General features: G+C 38.8%; 1 protein-coding gene across 4 annotated transcripts in view; it reads right to left on the reverse strand.

The window, feature by feature from the left end:
• Nucleotides 1–702: 702 nt before the first annotated feature.
• Nucleotides 703–17,245, reverse strand: part of ESRRG (estrogen related receptor gamma) — a 445,088-nt gene continuing 428,545 nt past the window's right edge. For 2 of the 4 annotated variants that reach the window (XM_023534164.1, XM_023534163.1), the window contains 2 exons: nt 11,924–12,193; nt 708–1,215 (listed from right to left, as the gene is read on the reverse strand). In XM_023534164.1, coding sequence (XP_023389932.1) covers nt 971–1,215; nt 11,924–12,193 — 515 coding nt within the window. In that variant the 3' untranslated portion in view covers nt 708–970. Of the gene's footprint in view, nt 1,216–11,923; nt 12,194–17,245 lie in introns of all 4 variants that reach the window. The other 2 variants (XM_011366118.2, XM_023534165.1) reach the window with 2 other exon arrangements.

The following is a 17,245-nucleotide window of genomic DNA, read 5'->3' on the forward strand; positions in this document are numbered from 1 at the left end:
TTGCAGTATTCTTATTTTTCTTTAGTATTGCATGAATGAATAAAGCTTAAACTATTCCCTGAAAAAGTTACATAGTAGCTAAACTAACAAATACCTGGAAGACTTGAAAAAACAATTAAGGAATCAAATGGCTGTAACTGATCTAGATGGAAAAGTAATGATAAGAAGCAGCCGATGCCACCTTGCTTAAGCTGTCTAATTAGAGGCTGCTCCCATGACATCTAATACTGCACTCAGTCAATTCCTGTATGTCGCACTGCACTTTAGGTACGTTGGTTCTGTCTCTGATTCCTTAGTCATTGGGGACATTATGGTTCACAATAAGTTCACTGGCATCCATATTATGGATTAACATCCTTTGGCAGGGCTGGCTTCCTTCTCTCTTCAATTAGAGACCTCTTTTAAAAGTTCAGCAGCAGAAGGGAAGGAGGAAGGGAGGGAGGGAACGAAAGGAAAGGAAGAAAAATTTCCTTACGGCTAAAGCTATTTAAAATTTAGAAGAAAAGGAAAGGATGAGAAGAGAGGGAGGAGGATAGGGGGAGGGAGGGAAGGAGAGAAGGAGGGAGGAAGGGAGGGAGGAAGGAAAGAAGAAGGAAGGAAGGAAGGAAGGAAGGAAGGAAGGAAGGAAGGAAGGAAGGAAGGAAGGAAATGAGTGAGAGAGAGAAGAAACCACTCATCAAGGAAGCCAAAAAATGAGGATAAGGAGGTGTAAAGAAAGAAGGAAAAAAGTTAAGAGGAAGAAAAATGAGAAAAGAAAAAAAAAAAAAAGATGTGATCAGGTAGAAAGAAATTCATCAGGAAGATACGGAGAAATCTGAAAGCTGCTTCGTAGTCTTGCTGCTAAATTATCAGTGCAGTCTTTGTTGATTTTTGATGGTGTTAACTAAACTCTAAGTTTCTTCGACATCACTCTTGGGTTTATTTTCCCTCTTTTGGCGTGCAGGATAGGAAGGCCCAGGAAAACTTTTAGTCAGACCTTGGCCTCCAGCATTTCCAAAAAAAGTTTGTGCATGGGCACTTTGCCTTCTAGTTTGATGCTGTAGAAATGCTGCACGGCCTTGGTGGAGGTCTGCCGCAGGAGGGGGAGTGTCATCAGCATCTTGCCCGCCCGGCGGGGGTCCTCCACGTGCTGGCCGGCTTCGTAATCCTGCAGCGCCTCATGCAAGACATCCTGAAGCTTCTGGACGGCCTCCACGTCTTCTATGTGCATGGAGTCTGTGCGACAAAGCAAAGAACACAGACACTGATATTAATCATAAAAGTCCATGTCTATTAGAGAGCTATGAAAGTTAAAGATTATTCCCGAACTTCTCTAAGCTCTAAGCTGTGGATTGCTCACCATTTCAAACTCTCACCATTTCAAACTCTCTCTTTTTATTTTGGTCTAAATTTCCCTACAGTGGATAATTTCCAATGCTCAGTTAGAACATGGGAATGATTACAAAAGATCCATTATTTAAAATGTGGTTATTGTTTTTCCTCCTAATACTGAGCAAGAGAAGACTGTCTTTAAACAGATGACAGTTGGTCTATTTTATTCATTACCTCATTCTTGCACTTATTTATTCATTCAACCATTATGGAAGGCCATCGATTAAAAATATTATTCGAACTGCTATGAAGTTAAAGTTGTCTAAAATTCTGAGCTTGCCTACAAAAAGTTCATATTTCCCAAAAGGAAAGGAAAACATTGATGACTACGATTTTAAAAACTCCATGTGCATACACTGACTCTAACACTGTGTTCGGGCATAGAAAACACAGAAATCACAATAAACTTCTTATCTTTTTAGAATTTTTAGTATAATAGTCATAGTTTTTTAAAAACATCCTTACATAGTCTGCTTCTCTACTGAAATACAAATGAAGCCTTTAGATTAATGAGTTCTGAAATATTTTTCATATTCGTGAAGCTGAGCTTCGCCCTTAAGTGACTAATTTAAAAATCTAATCTGATCGAACGAGGAAAGGGTTAACAGGGTTGGCACAATTATTCTTGTGAGAAATGTGAGATGTGGAGGAAAAAATAAAAGTTACAGCTCTAGCTCTAAAACAGACACTTAATTATATACAAGTTTGAATCATTTAGCACGTTTTATTGATTCTGATGACAGTTTATCTGTTAATTACACATAATGGGGTCTTTGGGGGAATTCTGAATGTTTCATAATTCTAGTTCTCTGCGAATGCAGAGCTCTAAGATATATGTAGTGAGCCTAATCTTTCATGTAATTCAAGTTTCAGATCACATGCACAAAAAGAGAGGCAAAATGCCATTTAAAATCGAGTGGCTAAACATGATAAAAAAAATTATGGCAAAGTAAGTAAAAGACTGACTGCAGTTATAAGCAGTAACATGTTTTTTAAATTTTCTTTGTATTTTATTTATTGCTTTTTTTTTTACACGATTATTTCGCATCAGCTCACCACATCATTTGTAAATTGACCAGTATTTACATTATGCGGTTAATGACACGCTTCTTTGAAAGACTCCTGAATAATCTGTAATACAGTTGTTTATAAATGTTCACTGCTCAAGACTTGATTCCTGCCTGGAGGAGCCAAAAAGAGCATTCGAGACACTCCCCACGGTACCCTGCCCTTCCCCTGGGCCGTTTCTTCCTTGGCTTCTCTCTGATCTGGTTTCTGGATGAGTGGCAATCCCATCCCATTCCTACGTGTCTTCTCTTTAAAACAAGCACACATAATTTCCAGAGCCATCTAAGGGTTGGTGATGTTACTGAGAAAAAGAAAGTCATGGCAAAGACAGCAACATACTCTGATATTTTTTCTCTCCCTTTTCACTTAAATGATGTCTGAAGGGGAGGCGGTGGGCATGGACACACACTAAAGGTGAGCGTCCAGGTACATGAAAGACTGACCTTGTACATTCAGGGAACAGATGGGGTGGACTTGCCAAACCCGTTTTGGGATCAAAGTTAACACTCTAAGTAAAAGCAGAGGGGAACAAATGGATGGGGAAAATAGGAATTGCATTCTTACAGATAAAATTTTTTAAATATAACTATTTTCCAAGCAGACCAAAAACAAAACAAAAAACCAGAACATGAACAATATACCACGTATTAAGTACGGGTCTTAAGGCCTCTGATAAGCACTTTATAGACACAGCCTCACTTTGTGCCCCAACAGCCCTGCCCGTCACACACATCGGTAGGAAGGGCCAGAGTCAAGCTTAACTCAGGTTTCTGTGAATCACAGTTTACAACATTGGACATGGCTGGCATTTCCTTTTCTGAAAATTATAATAATAATGATGATGATGATTTGAAATTGTCCTCTGAGCTCATCTCATTCAAACTTCCATCTTCATCGATAATCTTCTCGACAACCTTTCTCGTGAATTTGGCCCTGGTTCTGATGACTAGAATGATACAGGATGAATTCCCCCCTCCGACATGGCAGATCTTTAAATGCTTGACGTCGGGCGGCACAGCCGCCTCAGCCCCCGCCCCAAGTCTCGCCTTCCTCACTACTCCTGCCCAGCAGGAGATATATTATAAGATGTCACAGGAAATGAGGCGAGAACAAATAGCAGAGAGATATGCTCACAAACAGCAATTAAGACTTCAAACTATTCTTTAAAGGCTGTGATTTAGCTTGTGAGATTTAAAAATGATTTAATCAAATTACTATGATGATTTAGCTTCCCATTTACAGAAAAGATTCTAACTCATTTGAGCTTTACCCATTCTCGGACCGGCTAATACTCTAAATGCAAACTCACTAAATCTGAACTATTTAATTAGACCATGATTCAGCTGGCAGACTGCTGAAGAAAATATTAATCTCCATTAGAGAGCCTAGTTCAAGTTCTGGCTCTGTGGCTTTAACCTCTGTTTTGTTCTTCTGGCAAAATTTTTACATGTATGCGAGGCCTGCTAAACTGGCATTAAACGATGTAATCATTTAGCTTTGGTTGCCAGGGATGGTTCCATTTTAACTTTACATTTTAAAGGAAATAGTCCCAGTATTTGTGCTAATGGGAACCAGGTAAAATTAATAATGGAAATCATAGGTTTATGAACTAACTAGACAGGATGAGGCTATACTTTTAAAATGCTGGGTAAGTTGTTTAAAAAAAAAAAAAATTAGGTCACCTGGGCCTAAGCCCAGACCTATTAAATCAGAAAATTGTGGCTGAATTAAGACATCAGTATATATATATATATTGTTTAAGTCTAGGTGATTCTCTGGCCAAGTCACGGTTGAGCTAGTGAACCAGACAAAACAAACAAATGCTACTTTAATCAAGATTTCAAAAGATAACCAGATTTCAAATGATACATATATTATCAACCAAATATTAAGTTGCAACACCTAACAATAATAACTTCCAATATTTTACTCTGTGAAGTGGGATCCTAAAGCAATGCGTCTAGCTCAGATCATTTGCTTCAGGAAGATAGCTAAGTATCCTCATACAGGCAGCTGCAAAATTCAACGAGAGTTACAGCCACTGCAGAAGATTTACTTTTATATCTTACCTGGAATAAAACCCTGCCCTTCTCAGTGTAAACATACTGAGGGCTGTGGGCGTGAGCAGAGCTGCTCCCAAATGCCCACGTTCAGAGTAATCCTCTGGAGGCAGTGAGCTTGGGCACTGAGGGGCCGGTACCCAGTACGGCCATGGCAAACTGGCCCTTGATTAACAGGTTAAAAAAATTTGTGCCAATCATAAAATTTTGATTAAAAATAGGTAGACTAGATTCAAGGAAGTTGGCAGTGGTGGCAGTAAAATACTTTTCTCTCTCTAAATTTGCAGATGAATTTGCAGAGCAAATGGATGACAAATATAAAAACCCATAGGTAACACAAAAAAATTAGGTGACGAGGTATCCCCAAGATATGCACACACACAGAGTATCGGAATTACTGTATGCGTGTGTGCCTGTCTTCCTACCTCTGTCCGCTGAAGCAGCCTTGGAAGAATGGCCAACTCAGAAACACGGTAATGAGTAACGAACAACCTAGCACCCAGCTTGTAATTAGATTCCAGGACCTGGTCAGGACATATTTAAGATGAGTATAGAACATCCTGTCATGCTAAAGTACTAAGTACATTATCTAAAGTACTAAGTCATTCAGAAACATTGCAGAAGGTCACCTGAAGACTGACCCAAAGTGGGACCTTACAAACACTAAAGAAAATCAACATCTGTGATCCAAGGTAACTGACCCAAAATGGGACAATTTGAACTTCAATAGCGATTGTAATTGCAATTGATTGAAATCCACTGAATATGTTTAAACACGTGTTTATAATGACATTAAAAACATGTGGGGCACCAGTTTTTTATCTTGAAAGCTGGTGATGAGAAAGAATCCGGCATTTATCCTACCTTTCCTATACAAATTGTATCACTGGGAACCAAATAAAGATAAAGGACAGCATCACTTTATATAAGTATCCCTTCTACTAAATAAAAAAATAATAAAATTACAAATCGCCATTTTGCAAGCAGAGAGATTAATGAATAATGAGCATCAGCAGCTGCTGTCATCACAGAACGAGAGACAATCGGACATAACATGCCTCTCAGCGAACGGCACACCACCTATGCGTGCCACAGGGATTGAAGCTGAGTCTGAGTCTCCAGATCCAGATGCCAATTTGCCCAAAATGCAAAGGGCAGAGAAGCATGATGAACTGCACCTGGAAAATGCAATCTGCAAAGTCCAGACTTCAACAGATAAGCTGTACGAAAGTAAAAACGGAAGAGGAGCTTTTAAAGGAAACTTAAAATTCCTTAAGAAAAAATAAATTAATGGACAAAACTAAACTATCACATCTGGGGATATGCATTTAGAGATAAAACCATCGTGAAACACAAGCAAAGGGCGACTAAGAAAGTCAGGGCAGGAGAGTGGTTACTTCCGCCGGCAGGGAGGGGTTGAGACAGGTAAGACACGCGGAAGGGTTTCCGGGATATCTTCGTTTCTTGACCTTGCTTAACCTTATACGGTCATTGTGCTGGGCTGCAAAATAGGCTTTCAAGGAAATCAGAAGTATCCTGATAAGATGATGGCAAAGGAAGAAAAAGCCAATGTCACCGTGGAAGCAACATGCTGCACTGCTCATTTCAAAGATGGGGGAAGGTTCCAGGAGCCCAGGAACACAGGGAATGCTGCTCTAGAAGCTGGAGAAGGCAGTCTCCCCCAGAGCCTCCGGAGGGCTGCGCCCTGTTGGCACCTCGCCTTTCCCCTAGTGGACTTCCAACCCCCAGAACGGTAAGAAAATAAATTCACGCTGTTTAAAGCCACCAACTTGGGGTAATTTGTTAGGCACTAGGAGACACACTCATTAAGTTACACATTTGTTTTTTCCGTGTTTTCTTTTCTTTCTTTAATCCGTGTTTTATTTCCCATTAAAATGGTGAAGGAGATAGAAAGGGGGTGAGAAACTTCTAATGGAATGGTCCCTTCCAGAAAGTAGTGAGGCAAGGGGAACGCCCATCAAGATTATAGAAACACTTGGCAAAAACACCCAAGGAAGCTGTGCATATATCATGTAGGAAGTTGGATCAAAAACCTTTTAGGCCTTCTCTAACCCAGAGAGGTTATAATTCTAATATTAAAAATGGTAATAATTCTGATTTAGTGCTAAACCACAGTGAGAACAGAACTTCTGAGTGTACAGTTTTCTACTAAGACATCCTTATTTGGGGAGAAAAGCTGTTTTCCTCATTTCTTCCTCTATCAAGCCAGCCTTCTACGTTTATACCAGCCACACAAATCACTCTTTTACAGTGTTTATATGAAATGTTGAACCACAGAAAACCCCCTTGGCCCATGGCGTCCTTGTGTCTACTTTGCATGATGGGATTTCCCTGCGAGGTGTTTTCCTATGTCCTTACAAGGACTCAAGGCCTCCTCTCTCTCTCCCGCCAGTATCTGATACTTGTCTAGGAGCTTTCTAGCTCCTGTCACTAGAGGTGATAAAGACAATTATATTCACTAAGTGCGTGTTGATACCCACTTGGGTGGTAAATATCTCAACCTTCCACAACATCATAAATGATCTGTATCATGCTAATGACCTTTTGTAACAGAATGCTCATTATCTTAAGACCTGTAAATGAGTATGATGTTATGTCACTCCTTAGAAGTAACACAACAGCAGAGTATTTTATTACCCAGGTTGGAAGCACTGATATACTTGAAGCCAATATTTCCTATACTATATCAAGGCAGAATGACCACTGAGCATGATAAAAAACATTTAAGGACCAGTCTTTACTTTTTACATGCAAGTGAGAAATATCGTAATATATGAAATTTAAGAGTTGTGTTAAATTAAAATGTGTGTGTGTATGTGTATCTCACCTTAAATAAAATTAAAATAAACAGTGATGGTAGATTTGAACAAAAAACAAAAACAACAAAGAAAATAAATTAGAGACCAGGAGATGGAAAGTCAAAATTTTGATCTCTTCTTTATCTGATAGTATTAATTATGGCTTGGTGTGGGTAAAAAATAAAAATAAATAACAACCTGCCACAAAAGACCTACCCTTATTTATATTTTAAAAGATGCTATACCCTGGCAAACATCTTGTCTTTAATTCTTTTTGTCGTCTTTCTTGGTGGTGGTATGCTACAATAACTCCAAGAAGACAGCAAGATAAAGGAAGTGAGCACAAAATTCTAAATTAAATTAAAAATACCAGTTTCAGTTGGCTGGTATGACATTGAAATGACTGAATTCTTCTGCATTGATGTTTCTGAAGACATGGTATATTCTTATTTAAGGAACAGAAATAGCTTATTGATAGCAAGGGACAGAAGAGTACCCGCGCATCTTTATTAGCTCACTTCGGTTACTGGTAAAACAGTATCGGACATGTCCACCTCACAGACATGATATGGAAATCAAATGAGATTCCTAAGAGAAGGCTAAAAAGATGAAATTTAATTGAAAACAAGTCTCCAGAAAAATCCTATAAAAGGATACTCTCTTGACCAATAGTTATAACAATCTCTAAAATACTGAAATCAGCCAGTTTAGTCAAAATTCCAGTAAAATTGTTTGAGGGTCCCCTTCAGTAGACACTAAAGAACTGAAAAGTTTTTCATTTTTTATACCAGTTCAGAAGATGTTAATATTTCTAATAAAAATACATACATACCACATAGAAAATATATGACTATACTTACCATTCTCACTTAAAAGTAACTGATACAAAAATTTTAGGCCAGTTAGGAAGTATTCACCTGCCTCATTTTATAGAGAAAAAAACAGTTATATGGCTAAACCATGCATTCTCAAACAAGATGAAATTTGGAATTGAAGAGTAGAAAAAAAAATCTCTCTTTTAGGTAAAACACACATAAATAGATACATAGTACATTTGGGATATTATTATCTCATTGAGGAAAACATAGCTAAGAAGGCTATCTTCAAAGAGTGATAACGAAAAAAAATTGAGAAACACTAGTCCAGACCTCTATGATGGTCCAAATATTCTGATTAAATATGGCCCCCCCTTTTGGTCTCCTCCAGCAATCGTAAACTATCCTTAAAATTACATCACAGTTCTAAACGTATGCCATTTGTCCTCAAGAACAAAATAATGTCAGGAGATGGTTATAATTACTTATGATTTAAAATTGATGACCAAAATATTACTTGTAGCTTTGTATCGATAGTCTTTCTGTAGTTCCAGAAAGACTGCTAGAAGTAAAATCTTAAACCGCTTTAATCTTCCACTTTATAAAAATGACTGTAACCATTCCAAACAAAATCTTGGCCATAAGAATCGATAGGACCAATCGAGAGAATAGAAATAGCATGATATACTCTTACTCAAAATGCTTGTAGTACTATTTCACTGTATTTTCCAATAGAGACATAAGATTAATTACAGAATCACAGAATTCTGTAATTCTGGAAGACATTCTAAAGATCTGTCTATCCTCTCGGTGTACACATGAAAAAACTGGGGCCTAACAACTGCAACATTAAAACAATGACCTAGATTTTCCTTTTTAAATTCGATGAATGAGGGTTGCAGTCGCTACTCAAGTGGTTGTTGTCACTCAAAAATAAGAGAATACATGGTTTAAGCGAGCCTCTGAGTTTCTTACCTTCAGAAATGATTGGAACAATTACTTAGGGTTTCCGGATACTTGAATGTGAGAATTACAGCATTAGTACATGATGCATTGGATTTTTTTTTTTTTCATCTACCTGAAGATAGAGACTATACTTCCGCTGGCGTTCTAGTGTCATAAGTATTCCCGAATTCACAAATGACAGAAACAGAGCTACAGAAAATATGACGGTCATTATTAGGAAGCCAATTTCCTGTTTCCCAAGCATAAGCACGACATTTATAATTATTGAATAAAGACAGATGTTTAAAATAAGCTGAAATTTAGATTAATGAGACAATCATACAGGGAATGCTCAGATACCTATAAATAACACTAAAATGTTTGTTTCATTTTGCACAGAAAGTCACTTATTTGATCCGAAATTTCTAAATACTTAAAGTCTATGAGCTTTTAGGGTGTCTGAAAATTACTAAAACATTTTCATATTGAAGCATTAATGAGCAGCTTAAGAATCACCAGATCTAAGCAAGATCGAATCTACTACTTTATCACTGTCTTCCAAATAATGGTCAAAAAATAGAATGAAATGGCATCATATTGACAGTATCAGCAAAATGACTTCTGAATCATTTATCCCAACAGGTTAGATGAGTAAGAGAAAGACCGTATTTATAGAACACAGGAGAGGTGGCACAACTTAGAAATTAAAATAGCCTTTAAAGTGCTTAATAATTTCTCCATTATTATGGACTTTGACTCAATTTTTCTTGGCATTGAGAGGCTGAAAGACTGTCAAACAACTTGCAGGAAATTTTTGTGACACGGAGAAGTTTTCTGGGAAAAACTTGATGCTACTCAATACTATAATAAAGAGGAAAAAAAGGAGGGCTTGTTAACTATTTCTGGCTTTAAACAAGAAAAATTAACTAGTTCTTTAAATACTCTCTAATCACCAGTCACTGCTCTAAAGTAGGTCACTTCCTCCCCCTAAGAGAAGAGTGGAATTAGAATATTTATCAAAATATTAATGATTATACTCCTAAACAGCAGAGACAGAAACGCTGCTACTAATTAATTCAGGCACTCTAAATTATAATCCATAATCACAAAGTGTGCATCTGACACCTAAAATTATAAAATTTTAGCAATTTTGATAAAATTTTAGCACTGCTCAGCACTCATGATTAGTTAATCAAAAAAAAAAAAAAAGCAACTGGAAACATAAAAGATATAAAACATGCTTGCTGTACTTTATAAATAATTAACCACGTAAATGTTTTAAATTTGAATTACTATATGATTACCAAATAGAAATTCTTCCCCAAATCTTTCATCTAATTATGAGAGATGCTATAATGTGAAGTCTATGCAAACTAATAAATTCTCAGAAAATTTCTGCCCCATCGCCCGTTTTGGTTTTTGAGAGAGCAGGACAAGGGGTTCTTGAGGGTTTGTAACGACAATGCCATTTGTCATAATGAATCATATTTTACAGTCCCACTGGGGAGCAGGAGGAGAGAAGTGAATGGAGCGTTAAGGCAGAGGGCTGCGTCCGCAATTAAAAGTGCGAAATGCTAAACACCATTACGAAGACAAATAGGAAAGTACAACTTCATTGTTGAAAACAATTTCCCTCCTATCAGTCCAAGGATTCATGCATCAATATTGTAGATGAACTGTTAATTACAAAATCAATTAAAAATTATTTCTAAAAACAGTCACGCGTCCCCGGCTCTCACGGGGGCAATTTGGGCAGAAGGTCTCATCTCACTAGGACTGCGCCAAATCACAAAGTCGTCATCCACAACTAAGCAAAAGCAATCTGGGTTTTCATTTTTCAGCGCGGCTGAGCCCAGCCTGAGATTGATCGTCACATATGGCCCCAGAAAACAAACTGTCAATACCTTGAATGCTGCAGAATTTGAACAAATAGCCGTCCGCCCATTCAAGCCACTCATTGCATCCCATTTAACAGATTTTATTGACAGTTTCCTTCTTGTAATTAAAGGGAAAACTACTGGCCAGCAACCAAGATAAAGTTCAAAGATAGGGTCAAAACAAAAGCAGATGGAGGGGCACGGTGTGACTGTCAATGGTACGTAGCATCAGAGCATGTTATTGACACGTAGGTATCTAATGATCGGCACGTCATTAAGAAGGGATCTATCTGGAACTTTATGCAAATGCTAAAACAGCCTTAAGACCACAATTAAAGCATTCGGAGAGGCACAAAGGGAAAAACAACAAAGCGCCAATGATTTTTACTTATCAGAGGCTGCTCCCTATTTTAGTCCGTTTCAGTTCAAATGTAAAGACTGTTTATTCCCAGAATCCTGAACCCATTCTGCATAGCTGGTACCTTTGAGAGAGATACGCCCTCAGCAGAATGACATCCAGAGAATTCCAGAAGTCAAGAAAACGGAGCGTTCTTTGATAACCAAAATTAAAAACAGCACTCAATATATTTTACCAGTTGCAAAATTTGAATTTTTCAGGGGAAAACACCGTTTGTGTATATTTGTACTTCACACTTACTTTCGCTTGTGCATACAAGACAATGGCGCTGATTTTGTCCTGAGAGTGCCCATTCGCACTACAAAGTAGCCAGTGTATTAGGTGGTGAAAGTTTTACAGCTTTCAATGGCAAATGTAAAAAAAAAAAAAATTAATACCGTGTAAGTTGATTTTTCTTATTGCTAACTGTCACTAGAAAGCTAAAATGATTCTGATTTTGCTGATTCATAGGGAATTTACAACTGAGTCTAGCAAATCTCTGAAGAAGTTAAGGAAAGGGGTAAAACTGACGTATTAAAAAATGTAACAATGACCATGTCAGTGTGCCAACCTGAATTAGCAAGAGCTATCGCTTTGAGGGTGACAAATTCTTCTTTCTCCAGTTTCATGCTCTTGTATTTCTTTACCAGCTGCAGGATAGCATTATTTAGGTCAAGAAGGCCTGCTAATTTGGACTGGTCTTCATCCATTATATAATCGTCTGCATAGACAAGTTCATCCTCAAATGAAAGAGATCGGTATACGACACCAAGGATCAAAATTTCCATCCAAGCACTCTGCAGGAGGCTCATCTGGTCCGCCAGGGACAGCGTGGAGAAGCCTGCATGGGAAGATGGGCAGATCAAGTTACTCTAAAGCCATAATTTCATAATGCAACATTAGCTTCATATGGTGGTCGGCCTCTGCATGCGTGCTCAAAATTATGCTGAGCTTTGAAGAGACGCTCTTAAATTCTCCCCTGATCATTTTGCGAGCAGCAAAGCGAACATCACAAACCAGCTCCAACATGGTAGTATCTTCTCTAGGTTTTACAGACAGGGCTGAGAAGAGTATCATAGTTTTGTTTCTTTCTCTTGAGAAGAACATACCACATAACGTTAAATATATTTGATTTTCTGGCTGAAGTCTTTATGACTGTCTCAGATTTTCAACAACCTCATCTCTCAAAACTACTTTTTACACAAAACATACACGTTTTTAAAAAGTCAAAAAATAAAGGAATACAGCAGAGTGAAATCTGGAAACATTTCTCCACAACAGTCACAAGCACTGTGCAGGATGAGGATGCTTCCACCCCAAACCCCTTCCCAACTGGGTACTTGTCCCTCCTGATATTTAGCATGAATTCCTTTTGAGAATGGTCGGTATTGGTACAAAAGGCCTCCTCACCCAATAGAAAAGCAAGTTTAGTCTTCATATTAAGATCCAGTTATTTAAAAAGTTAAATATGGAGGCAATGGAGTTTGGTGGATAGGATATGAACAAGGCTCGATCTTGAATATAAACATCGGTTCCACTGAGCGACTGGTCGTTTCACTTTAAACATGACTTACTTGTACCTTATTTTTTGTTTCGTGGAAATAGAAAATCACCCAATAAACACTAATTTGTAATATGCACTCAATAAGTGTAGCTATATTATAGGTTATTTTTATCTCAAATATCTGGATGACTGTTTCAGTTCTGGAGTGCTTTCATTCACGCACGCTTCCGGTCCCTTCCAAGTGTGGGAAAACATATGCAAACACATGATATAATTATAGTTCAGTGATGTAGTACAATTAAACCTTAGGAGTAACAATATATATTTATAGCTTAGAGGGACCAGATCTAAATTCTAAAAGAAATTTAAGGAATGAGGTCTTAGTGATTATTCCCGATCATCAACCACATATTTCTTCCAAGAATCCTAGAAAAGAACTGTTTCTCAAAACTTCACTTTCATTTCCAAGGTTATGCCCAGGAATTCCAAGGGTGACCACTTCCGTGGTCTCTGAGAACAACGGTCCCATGATTTAAGCTACTGCCACCAATAATTCTATACAACGAAGACAATTTTAATACTGGAGCTTATAAAATGTATTTTTACTCCTTTTCTCAACCCTGTTACCTAAATCACAAATATCCACTGCTACCCAGCCTTCTTAGGCTCTTGCTGCGGTCATTGCTGTTCTCATCTTCATTCATCTCAAATTGATCATATCCATGTGATATTGGGAACTAGAGCACAATAAGGAACAGGAAAATATCTCCTGGCCTGTTGGTGACAACCAGTAGCTTGCCATTTGGCACCATTAACTAGAAGTGTTTAATAAAATCATCAAGAGGGATTAGTCAAGCTTTCCATAAGGGGGTCTTCCGGCATCTGTAAAAGGCATTTCTTTCATTCTTTATCAAGCTGCTGACATAGTACTTGACAGATCTTTTGGACTGGCTGTATAAGTCTTTTTGTCCCTCTTTTTTTCCATTCTTTGTGTGTGTTATTGTGATGTGGGGTTAAATTAATGACCATCCTCTTAGAATTAGATATAACAATCGATGACATTTAGAGGAGGAAATAGTGATCTGATTTGAGTGGGTTTGCCTCCATTGGCTTTTGGTTTTGAGACGGTTATACTCACAACAAACAAACACACAAACAAATAATATTGCTCTTTTTTCTATTCCCCCTCCCAAGAAAAAAGATGCAATGCACACCCAAATATCTAACTCGAGAAAAGGGACTACATGGAGATTTCTTTTGTAAATTAAATAGACAAAAATGAGAAGTGATCGTCCAGGAAGCTCTGAGTAAAAGGGCATTTTCCCTGTGCCGTGGATCTCCTCTCCCTGCGCACACCCCCGGCAGCAGCATCTCTGCAGCAGCAGATGGACGGAGCGCGTAGCCTGCAGCAGCTTCCTGTGACAGCCCTATTCTCCCTCCCAGACACTGCTGTTAGTAAATAGATTTACACATCCTCCAATCTCCACACATCTTTCTGCCGAATAATTAAAAGCGGGATGATTAGTTTATTGAGTGGAAGGAGGAACTTTTTTATTGAGGTCCAGCCACGATTTTATCAGGGCCAGCACTTTTACGGTTGTCAGGAGGGTGCAGGCATCCAATTTTTCTTATCTGCCTGATTAATACAAACGCTGTTTCAGGACGCATTAATTAACAGATACAAATCTGCGTTCTCATGGAAGGATCGATACGGAGAAGAAAAGAGGCATCAATGTGAATTTAGCGCTGCTGATGGAGAAGGCAGCCTATCGACACTTACGTGCACGGGAACTTTAGAGTTGCACGGGGGCCCCTTTGTCCCTCCGACTTACAAATGAGCCGTGTCTCCAGCCGTAACAATGCTCCACACGTTTCTCTGAGGTTTAATTAAGCCAAAAATAATTAATAAAATTTCATTTTTCAGGTGGATCCTGCAATTTGTTTCTTCTAGGTCAGTGGCTTTGTGTGTGCGTGTGTGTGTGCGTGTGTGTGTGTGTGTGATCCTGTAAAACTAACTTTTTCTCTTTTCCCTTTTACTTCTTAATTAATTAAAAAGAAGGGAAAAGATAAAAAAAAGGTTCCTTCTCTCTTTTTTTCTTGATGGGGGAGGATGAGAAGATGGATATAACAAAAGGTATGACAAGTTTGCTCGCTTGCTATCTTCAAGTCTATTTCAGCTGATTGAAAGGTGTAATTTTTGCAAAATGATAGGAAAAGCAACAATCCACATTTTAAACAATATAAATAAAAGTCTGCACTCTTTTCTCTTCTGGGTCTAGAAATAGCTGAATCTCAACAGATTAACCCTTTTCTACCATACCTCTGCAATCTAGAAGCTGGCAGAAAGCTCTCTCCCACCCACATGCCCGGCTAACGGCCTTGTTCTGAGACGGCTGTGCTCACCGGGCCACTAAGGAGGCTGCACACATAACGGACATCGCATTTAGGTCCACGCAGTTCTTCTCCCTGCGCTAAGGGGTGCTAGCTGTATGGCGGGTACATGAAGACACATGGATAAGATCATATTGTTATCAGGAGACCCGAGCAAAGCATAGCATCTTAAATGACCAAGAGCTAAATGAAAATGCATGTTTTAAATACTCCAAGTCTGAAGAATTTTCTGAAAACGCTACTGCCCTATTGGCACACACATGTTTGTATCCAAATGGTAATTACTTGTTTGTGCCTTTAACAGCATTTAGTGGTGTTTTATAGCTATCAGGCTACAAGTTAGAGGTGCTTTCATCTATACCATTTAGCTGTCTCTGGAGAGAAACCGCTTTCCCAAGCGAAATAAAATGTGCTTTGCAGTTGTGTTGTGGGAGCCTCATGTCTCATCCATCCCAGGACCTTAATCTCTGGTGTGTGACAGGTTATAGTTTTAAACGTCCAGCCGTGTTACAGCTTTTTAAAACACACTGATACCGCGGCACGTGTTTCCTTCCCCAGCCGCAGCCCATCCCACGCATGTCGCTGACAACTGGGATCTCTCTTGATCTCCGCCCTGGAGTCAGTGCCATTTAACGTAGCTCGGGCATTTTGCTCGCAGAATGATTCTCTACCTTCTTGACCCACAGTTAAATAGCGTGTTTATCTCAATACACTGCGCTCCAAATAAACCAGGTGACAGATGGGAATAACATCATTTGGAAGGACTGAAAAGCTTCTTGAGAGGCAGGTACCCCGGAAGTAATAGGTTTGAAGAAAGTATGTTGTGTGCCAAGCCTCTTGCCTCTGTCTGCTAGAAGCCCCAGAGGGTGACCGTGCGGCCACGGGCACTTGTCAAGTACTTTTTTTATTTTTTATTTTTCTCCTTAGCCTGGCAAACTGATGCACTTTGCAGTCAACTTACAAAAAAGGCTAAGCATTTGAAAGTGTGAAGGGCAAAAAATATCTGACGGCTGGTCTTCAAAAATACACTTTCATTTCAGAAAGCATAAATGTTTACTTCCTGAACAGAGTGTTGACAGAAGGAGGCTGCCATGCAGGCATCTGGGTTTAACCCCTGCCAGGCGTTTTCTTCTCGGCGGCCTTGCTGAAACAGAGAGCACGCATTTTAAATCTGCGGGGTCTGTTAATATCCGTTAATCATGGCATTGATTTGCCTGCTCGCAGTTTTTGAACTGTAGTTTCTCTGTTCCACGAAAAATTGACACTTTTCAACAACTAGCATATCATGCTAGAATTGCAATGATGCCGTAACGATTCACCGAGATCACAGACGAAGTTCACGGAGAGGAGGTGAATGAGCAACATGGCAAAAGTGGGGTGCCTTCTCTCCCATGCGAACATCCCCTGATGTTCACGGGAACCAGGGGGGAAGGCACAGCAATGCGCTAAGATTTGGTCTTAGCTATCAGTAGACGTACAGATGCATAACCCTCATTAGAGATAAGCTGACTCTGTATTTTTAAGCCAGTTCTTTTTACATATGTGCTCACATATGTTTTATGATGCACAAAACACACAGCTCTGGGGCTTGCAGTGGTGTGTGTGTGTGTGTTTCTGCATGTATATACTGTATATCTGAAGACCTTGTTTCTCTATTTTTTTTTTCCTTAGCAATGGACTTCATGGACTAGATCTCAATAGAGGCCAGAGTTAAGCAGCTACAAAGAGTCAGGTGCCAAGGTTAGAGCTAGAATATACCTAGACTACCTGGTGCTAGTAGAAGCATTTTATTTAACAATCTTCCTTATGAGGGATGATCTTTATTAGCTATTGTAACAGGACTTAAGCATCAGATAAAATACCTCCAATGCCACCTTCTGAATCTGTATTCTTTTAGACCGGCCATAATCCAGATGTTAATAATTTAGATTCAGTCACAGCTGGTTTAGGTGAAATGTGAGACTATGTAAGAAAATGTAAGAACAACTGACAAAATGG

Source organism: Pteropus vampyrus, unplaced genomic scaffold (genome assembly GCF_000151845.1).
Source record: "Pteropus vampyrus isolate Shadow unplaced genomic scaffold, Pvam_2.0 Scaffold121, whole genome shotgun sequence".
In the NCBI taxonomy this organism is placed as follows: Eukaryota; Metazoa; Chordata; class Mammalia; order Chiroptera; family Pteropodidae; genus Pteropus; species Pteropus vampyrus.